This window comes from Sinohyriopsis cumingii, chromosome 17 (assembly GCF_028554795.1).
Source record: "Sinohyriopsis cumingii isolate HCF-2022 chromosome 17, ASM2855479v2, whole genome shotgun sequence".
NCBI classification, from domain to species: domain Eukaryota; kingdom Metazoa; phylum Mollusca; class Bivalvia; order Unionida; family Unionidae; genus Sinohyriopsis; species Sinohyriopsis cumingii.
In genome coordinates, this window is record NC_142977.1 from 34,721,997 (window position 1) to 34,732,014 (window position 10,018).

General features: G+C 32.3%; 1 protein-coding gene across 1 annotated transcript in view; it reads left to right on the forward strand.

Moving 5' to 3' along the window:
* Window positions 1-10,018, forward strand: part of LOC149778408 (synaptotagmin-1-like) — a 60,848-nt gene extending 50,830 nt beyond the window's left edge. The window contains exons 3-6 of the mRNA XM_089939227.1: window positions 2,539-2,720; window positions 3,820-4,254; window positions 4,829-4,946; window positions 7,873-10,018. Coding sequence (XP_089795353.1) covers window positions 2,539-2,720; window positions 3,820-4,254; window positions 4,829-4,946; window positions 7,873-8,177 — 1,040 coding nt within the window. The 3' untranslated portion in view covers window positions 8,178-10,018. The remainder of the gene's footprint in view (window positions 1-2,538; window positions 2,721-3,819; window positions 4,255-4,828; window positions 4,947-7,872) is intronic.

The following is a 10,018-nucleotide window of genomic DNA, read 5'->3' on the forward strand; positions in this document are numbered from 1 at the left end:
ACATATGCAGATTATGTTTTACATGTTTTCAATATGCTAAAGGCATTGGAAGAAAAACAATGATATCGAATGGTTATATATATATATATATATATATATATATATATATATATATATATATATATATATATATATATATATATATATATGTGTGTGTGTGTGTGTGTATGTGTGTGTGTGTGTGTGTGTGTGTGTAAAGGAACGGTAATTTCAATTTTATGTTTAAATAGCACACAAACATGACTGAATCTACACAAAATGGTTAGTAAGAACACGAACAACCGTTTATACTTATATGATTTAAGATCGAGAAAGACCCTTGGACATCTGGTCCTTTTTAATGCATATTTAATGTTTAACCATCTATAACAGTTTAACCGCTAGATCACGGTAATTTCGAACACGAATCACTGACCTTTATGTTGAGGCTGTTTTCATGTAATTTCTTTTTTTTACGACTGTTTTACTACTTTGACCAAGCGAAATGATGTCTGTATGATACTATTTGGACAAATTGATGTCTGTATAATACCATTTGGACGTCTGAGATTTGTGACCTTTAGATCAATGCAACAATCATTTTCACTGGGTTGGCATTGTTTTGTAAGTAAAGGTTTTTCATGTCTGTTTGGAAAGTAAATTGTTTGGAGATGCTGCAACGAAGTTCTTGAGGAAGAGTTATAATTAGGGGAATGTTTTCCTGTAGTCACATGGTTTAATAATATGTTCAATTGTTGTTTGATAGCTGCTTTGCAATTTATTCGAAAAACAGAATTTAAATAATGTACAATTTAGAACATGTGCACACCCGTGTAAAAGCTTTATTTGCTCGTTCTATTAATATAAATAGGTTTTAGGCACGTCTGACATATTTTAATAACAAAAACGAAAAGCGAAAAATACAAACTCAGCACATGCAAAATTGTTATGTTGGTTGAATTATCAGGCATTATGAAACTTTCCGATGAACTCTGACAAATCTTCATCCGTCAGAATGTATATATAATGTTTTTAGACCAGTATGGATATTATATATTATCAGCACAAGATATACGTCATTTTCTCTACAAATTGAAAATCAAACATGTAGAGATCGTACGTGCATTTACTATGGAATAAAAATAAACATGTATCCATCGCACGTACATTTACTATGGAATAAAAATAAACGTATGTTGTACATTCCATTTGGGCAACATATCGAGTGATTGATGGCAAACTATTCAAACATGGTCATGCTTGATGCGATTGTCATGGTACATGAGACATGTTTGATGTAATTTTCATGGTACATAAGACACGTTTGATGTAAAGTTCTTGGTATATGAGACATGTTTGATGAAATTTGTATCGTACATAATACATGTTTGATGTAATTTTCATGGTATATGAGACATGTTTAATGTAATTTCCATGGTACATAATACATGCTTGATGTTTGATGTAATGTTCATGGTACATATGACAAGTTGGATGTAAATTTCATGGTACATGAAACATGTTTTTTTTGGTAATTTTCATGGTACAAAATACAAGCTTGATGAAATACTAATGGTAAAATATAAAAGTTTGATATAATTGTCACGGTATATAAGACAAGTTTGATATCAGTCATGTAACATGAGGTTTGTTTGATGCAATTTTCATGATACATAAGACATGTTTGATGTAATTTGCATGGTACATGAGCCATGTTTGACGTAATTTCCATGGTACATAATACATGCTTGATGTTTGATGTAATTTCCATGGTACATAATACATGCTTGATGTTTGATGTAATTTCCATGGTACATAATACATGCTTGATGCATTTTTCATGGTACATGAGACATGTTTGATGTGATTGTCATGGTACATAAGACAGGTTTGATATAATTTTCATGGTATATAATACATGCTTGATGTAATTTTCATGGTACATAAGACAGATTTGATGTGATTTTCATGGTACATGAGACATGTTTGATGTGATTTGCATGGCACATAAGACAGGTATGATGTGATTTTCATGGTATATGAGACATGTTTGATGTGATTTTCATGGTCATGAGACATGTTTGATGTGATTTTCATGGTACATGAGACATGTTTGATGTGATTTTTATGGTACATAAGACAGGTTTGATGTGATTTTCATGGTACATGAGACATGTCTGATGTAATTTTCATGGTACATAAGACAGGTATGATGTGATTTTCATGGTACATGAGACATGTTTGATGTGATTTTCATGGTACATGAGATATGTTTGATGTGATTTCCATGGTATATAAGACAGGTTTGATGTGATTTTCATGGTACATGAGACATGTTTGATCTAATTTTCATGGTACATGAGACAGGTTTGATGTGATTTTCATGGTACATAAGATGATTCTACACAATATATGCCTTTGAACAGCTTATAACAATCGCTACATCCAAGCACATTAGTTTTAAATTATTCTCTAGAAGTTAAAACTAAGCATTAAATAATTTCTGTTCATCATTAGAAAACAATAACTAACTTAAGGACCTGTTATTTTAATTTTCAGAAGCCAGTTCTGGTACAACAACTCCTGCCTCTCACGGTGGAATTCGGAATCTTACACATTCCTTTCCATCGGCCCCTCTTCTAAACGACGGGCTTCCAACTATGACTTCACGACCTCGCAGAGCATCAATGCAGGATGCGATAGACTTCCGAAAACTTGATTCTAAGCTATATGACAGGAAGGTCAGTGCAAACATAAATCTTCAGAATCGTGTCGCAAAGAATATTAGTTTAAAAGAAGCATTCTTTCGAAACAAATTGCATACACATATGTAGGTTTAACCAATTCCAAATGGAATATATGCATGAAGATTGGATTGCTGCAAAAGGCTTTAGTTAAAGTTACTATTCTTTATGAAATAACTTGTTTCAAAAGGTTAATATTCTGTATGAAATAAGTTGTTGTAAAAGGCTTTAGTTAAGGTTACTATTGTGTATGAAATAACTTGTTGTAAAAGGCTTTAGTTATGGTTACTATTGTGTATGAAATAACTTGCTGTAAAAGGCTTTAGTTATGATAAATATTCTGTATGAAATAACTTGTCATAAAAGGCTTTAGTTAAGGTTACTATTCTGTATGAAATAACATGTTGTAAAAGGCTTTAGTTAAGGTTACTACTCTACGAAATAACTTGTTGTAAAAGGCTTTAGTTAAGGTTACTATTCTGTATGAAATAACTTGTTGTAAAAGGCTTTAGTTAAGGTTACTATTCTGTATGAAATAACATGTTGTAAAAGGCTTTAGTTAAGGTTACTATTCTGTATGAAATAACTTGTTTGAGACTGAACAAATGTGTTACTCAGTGATATTGCTCGACAGCCACAAAATATCAAATTCGAATAATGATATATCTTCTGTTAATTGCGAATTTTAAAATATTTTATCTTCTTTAAGTTTCAAGTTTATATTGCATAAATTATTATACCCTTTGCCTGAAATATTATATCGACATGGTAACTACTAATTGCTAAAAATATTATATCGACATGGTAACTACTAATTGCTAAAACTATTATATCGACATAGTAACTACTAATTGCCTAAAATATTATATCGACATGGTAACTACTAATTGCCTAAAATATTATATCGACATGGTAACTACTAATTGCCAGTGTTTGATTGTTTAATATGAAATCCTTCATTTATGTTATACACAAGAATCCCTACTTGGTACATCTATAGAATGTTGATAGAGGCAAAGAAATTAAAATTTAGCAAAACGAAAATCTCTTTTAAGAAATGGGAGAAATTACTAAGAATATGGTTATTATGTTCTAGTACCTTCAGCGGCAACATTCAGTAAGCAGCATTGAAGAGGAGAACCTCGGTGCTGTAAAATTCAGCGTGGGATACAATCCAGAGACACACCTTCTCACGGTTCACGTTATAGAGGCCCGGGATCTCCATTCGCGAGATTTCAGCGGGACTGCAGACCCTTATTGCATAGTGTCTCTTCTGCCACTCAAAAGGACGTTACAGAGTAAAGTTCACAGAAAGACTGTAAACCCAGTGTTCGACGAGGAATTCGTTTTTTACGTTCTACCTCATAGCCTGTCATCTGTTACCGTCGAAATATCAATGTTTGACGATGATCAATTTTCAAGGTTTGAGAGCATTGGACAAACAAGACTTGCGATAGGAAACATTGACTTAGATCAGAAGCATGTCATCTGGAAACCTTTGGCTGAAGTCAACCCTACGAAGATCGAGAATGTATGTCTGCATTCGGAATACAAGTTATTTATTTTCAACGTGCAGTAGTGATAGCATTTACCTTTTATGTTATGTTACAAGACACGTGTCTCTAAATTATCAGTGGAAAATATTTTCATGAGTAAAAGCTAAACTTTAAATAAGTACTTTATATCTTTATATTTTAAAACTTCAAAATTAAATGTGCGATCACTTGCAGTTTTGACTACTTAAAGTTTAAATTGTTCAGTTTAATTTCTTCCGTAGCACAATTAAACAAGACGAAAGATCTAAGAGTGTGGAAGCACAAGTAAGTAAGACAACAGAAGTAAGATTTAGATAGAAAGTCATTAAGTGTCATTGAGCCTATTTTGTTTGCAGCTCAGATGTATTTCCTTTAAGGTAAAGCTGGAAACTGAAAAATAAACAACCCCAAACAAATATTACAGGCCATCGTTCGGTGACCTTGCTTCAAATAAATCATTGGATATACCACATAAAACTCTGTAATTAAAAAAATAAATAAATAAATAAATAAATAGTGCTTAGCGTTCTGAATTTCATACACATTAGTAATTTAATTACCTCCTTGCAGAAAGATCTTGGTGAACTGATAGTCTCCCTTGGGTACCTTTCAACTGCGGAGAGGTTGACTATCGTGGTTATGAAGGCCAGAAACTTACAGCATTTAGAACAGGGCAAGATTACTATGGGTAACATACATCTTCATTATTTCAATCTGATGTATAATGGATGACCTAATTCTCACTCGTGCGAATGAGAAATCTTCCTGTTTTCCTAACCTCGCTTTTCCTGTTTCAGTTTGGCTATCACAATCCTGTTGTCTCAGTCATGGTGCCCACGCGTTAGAAACTACTTTTGAAAAGAGCCCATTGTTGTCTTCTGCTGTGCCTGACGGAGTTGTAATAAAATCCAACAGACAACAATAACAACACACATTCATATATATATATATATATATATATATATATATATATATATATATATATATTCACTCATACAGCAACTTAAGGTCTCTCCAACTTTGACAACACCATAAAAAACTAGCGAAGTGATAACATTGTATTGTCATGAGTGACGAACCACGATTGACAATAGTAAACATCTCCACGTAAAGAATTAAATATATTCTTTTTATTACACATTTTTAAAAGCAAGAGACATCAGTTTGCATCGATGTTTTCAATTTTGTGCCAACCCGATTAACAATTACATTGCAACATCAATAAAAGGAAGTTCCTAAATTTTACAGTATGTTTTGGGACAGTGACGTTTTATAAATTAATCATTAACATTCCATGCATCAAAGAGTGTGTTTTGTCAACGTAATGAATGTATTGGTACGATAATAAAGAGCTTTGTAAAGACATTTTGTTTGACACATTTCATGCTCTGACTGATATCATTTGGGTGTGGTAGTTCTAATCTAGAGCCACAGAGTAGTTGTATTTTACAGACCTCTGAGTTAACTTCTTCAAACAACAGTTTGTAATGCTTGTGAGTTTACTTGAAAAAGATTCTCGTTCTTTTTGTTGTTTTGTTTTACATTCATATGTTAGTTTTGGTGTGGCTTTCACCAGCATGATGTCTAGTTTGGTAACCGCTATATCTAGTTTTCAATTATCAATTAACTTCAATTTACAATCAGTACTAATCATAGCCCCATTTATATATCATTTTCAAATACGATGCTAATTGCTAATTTAAAACGTTTAGTACTGTGATTAATCAGGAGGAATTTTGTTTTTTAAAACGCATACCGTTTGTTGTAGAGGGTAACATATATGCAGTACGTATGACTGTCACATACTAATAAGGTCAACCACTGACGGTTGCCTTGATTCACTTAGAAAGCTAGTTATAACAATACTTGGTCTACTTGTTAGCTGTTTGGAGTTGATCTTCAGACATGTTCTGATGGCACCTCCGTGATCGTCTAATTATACTATAGGCTCTACAGTTGGTACATTTTAAGATCTGTACATCGTGATGTGAAGGGAGAGGAAAGCGAGGGAAAGAGCGAAAGAGCAGAAGAAGAAGGAAATTTATATAGACCTAATACTCATTTATATATATGGCCTACTTTGTGCACACATGTGCTGCTCAGAATGACGTGGCGGAGTATAATAGATTCAAATACATATTTATAATTTCTGTTGATTTTTTATCACATATTTATTGTTCGTTAAGATTATATATATATATATATATATATATATATATATATATATATATATATATATATATATATATATATATATATATATATATGCATGAAATGTGTACAGAGGTTGACGTATCAAACAATAACCATCATTCAGTCGGCCTACAAAGGTATTCATGGTTTAGGAATAATTCTATTCTGATATTCCTATATTAACATTCTGTACAGAGGTCAATGTGTTAGGTTTCTCAGGTATTGACCCATTTTGGGGCGACAAAAATAATTACGAATGTAAACCTATAATTCTTCATCAGTTATACCATGGATATTTGCCGAAATTTGATGCAAGACTTGTAGAGCAGAACTTTAATCCTTAAGTGTTCAGAATGTACTGTTACTAATACGCATTTTAAAGGTGTCTGCAAAGTAATGTTAAGGATATATCGATCCTGAGTTTGCTTTAGTAACATGCCATTCGACATACAATGCATGCCATACATAGCACACTTGTACTATAGAAATATGTCAATAATATTTTGAATCGTCAATGCTGATAATGTCTCTATGACACGCTCAACCTATCAGCTATCGGGTAATCTCCACTACGTAATGAAATATTTCTGTTATACTATGGTAATACAACCTACCACACACTCTGATGTAATATAGTAATACAATCTACCACACACTCTGATGTAATATAGTAATACAACCTACCACACACTTTGCTGGAATATAATAATACAACCTACCACCCACTCTGATGTAACTTACTAATACAACCTACCACACACTCTGTTGTAATATATTAATACAATCTACCACGCACTCTGATGTAATATACTAATACAACATACCACCTACTCTGATGTAGTATAGTAATACAACCTACCACACACTATGTTGGAATATATTATTACAACCTACCACCCACTCTGATGTATTATACTAATACAACATACCACCTACTCTGATGTAATATAGTAATACAACCTACCACACACTCTGATGTAATATAGTAATACAACCTACCACACACTCTGATGTAATATAGTAATACAACATACCACACACTCTGATGTAATAGTAATACAACCTACCACACATTCTGATGTAATATAGTAATACAACCTACCACCCACACGGATGTAATATACTAATACAAACTACCACACACTCATTTCAGCGGACTGCTTAAATGAAGTTTCTGAATTAAAAATAACTACTGCTGACTCAAGTAATTATTCTTTGATGTGAGTATTTACCTATTTGTGCATTACTCAGTATGGTCTCACCTGAAACTATATAGGTATCGATGTTATTGAGAATGCTCAGCCTTCACAAAACTACACTACCGAAATCGCAGCAAATTTGTTACAACGAGTACAAATCTCCTTGTAAGTGTTATAGTACATGATCATCCTGTGTTTCAAACCTGTTTTCTTTATTTGTAGATCCGTATGTTAAGGTGACTGTAGCATACGGCTGTAAGAGACAAAAGAAAAAGAAGACATCAACTAAACATAACACGACATCCCCTGTTTGGAACGAGGCCTTAACGTTTAATCTTGACAAGGCACATTTAGAAAATATTTGTGTTGACTTCACAGTGTGCCATGACAATAAAATCGGGAGAGACGACGAAGTTATTGGGAGACTTAGGATCTCACGGGAGTCCGAGGGAGACGAGAAAATTCATTGGGATGAGATGGTCAGCTGTAGAAGTGCTGTTGCCAGATGGCACACGTTGACTTCATAACTCATTCTCTGGGACAGAAAATATGTCTATAACTTTTTGGTGTTACGTTTACAACATCGTTCAATCATATTTGTACTATAAATGAGAGACAAGAACAGATCGAAAAGTCTGTACATACAAATCTTGTACAGACACTGGTACGATACAGCAAAATGGACACCTAACATACTGTGAAAGTCTATTTTTGGACATTGTGATTAACAAATATATTCACACTCACGAACACAAAGTTATACGTAACAAAATAGATAAAACAAACGTTCGATGAAAACTCGGTAGAGCATTTCAGATGAATTTAGGTGATCCATAAGTTTTCAATGAAAACTCTCTTTTATGTAGCAATAATAATTCAGAATCTGTCGCGTGTCATGTTCTAATAAATGGAGACAAATGCTTGCCGTCAGACACTTTTTGTGATGAATGAAATTTCTGATTATATTTATGAGTATACTGATCAAATTGTTCATTTCCACTGATATATAATAAGTAACGGAATCATAAATAAATCAATGTTTTATAGCTGACTCGCTTGATTGGCTACTTATATCCCATATTTTCGCGTCGACTACTGATTACAAATGCATTTTGAGATTCAAGAAAGGAATATTTGATTCACATTATTCTTTTTTTACATATTTAATTTAAAAAATGTATACTTGTCATATTGGGGTGCTATTGTACCCTTCATTTGTTTGTTTTAATACAAACAATATATTGAATGCTTAGTATACAAATAAACAACGTGTGTTACAAAGAGGTTATGCGCTGAATGTTACGACAGTGATACTTTGATGCAATAGACTGTTTTTGTATAACATTGTTTTCCTTGAAATTATATCGATATATTTGTATATAACCATATATCAGATGGTTTTGTCTTGCATTCGGATAAACTGCACAATCCCTAATAACGTATCTCTGATTTAAAGCATATGAAAAGTTGTGTGCTAATGAATTAATTGCAAGCAAGTTTAAATCTAGGTGATTTTGAAAATTAATTAAACATCATTCATTATAACTTTTAACTTTGCACGCTCTTCTAATAAGAAGTCTTTTTTTACGTTATTAATGTAGATAGGTTATGCCAATATATGAAATGTAGTAATCCATTAATATATACATGTTATGCCAATATATGAGATGTAGTACTTCAATAATGTATACATGTTATGCCAATATATGAGATGTAGTACTTCAATAATGTATACATGTTATGCCAATATATGAGATGTAGTACTTCATTAATATAGACATGTTATGCCAGTATATGAGATGTAGTACTTCATTAATGTATACATGTTATGCCAATATATGAGATGTAGTACTTCAATAATGTATACATGTTATGCCAATATATGAGATGTAGTACTTCATTAATATAGACATGTTATGCCAATATATGAAATGTAGTACTTCATTAATGTATACATGTTATGCCAATATATGAGATGTAGTACTTCATTAATGTATACATGTTATGCCAGTATATGAGATGTAGTACTTCAATAATGTAGATATGTTATGCCAGTATATGAGATGAGTACTTTGTTAATGTAGATATGTTATGCAAGTATACGAGATGTAGTACTTCATTAATGTAGACATGTTATGCCAATATATGAGATGTAGTACTTCAATAATGTAGATATGTTATGCCAGTATATGAGATGTAGTACTTCAATAATGTAGATATGTTATGCCAATATAGAAGATGCCGGTCCGACAATATTAATAAGACCAGGTTTCTTCAAACCCAGATCATGTATTCATCGAGCCAAAAATGAATGTACTTATGTATTTTAAAGATAAACTAAATAAATATGTCAAAATGTTGCAAAAAA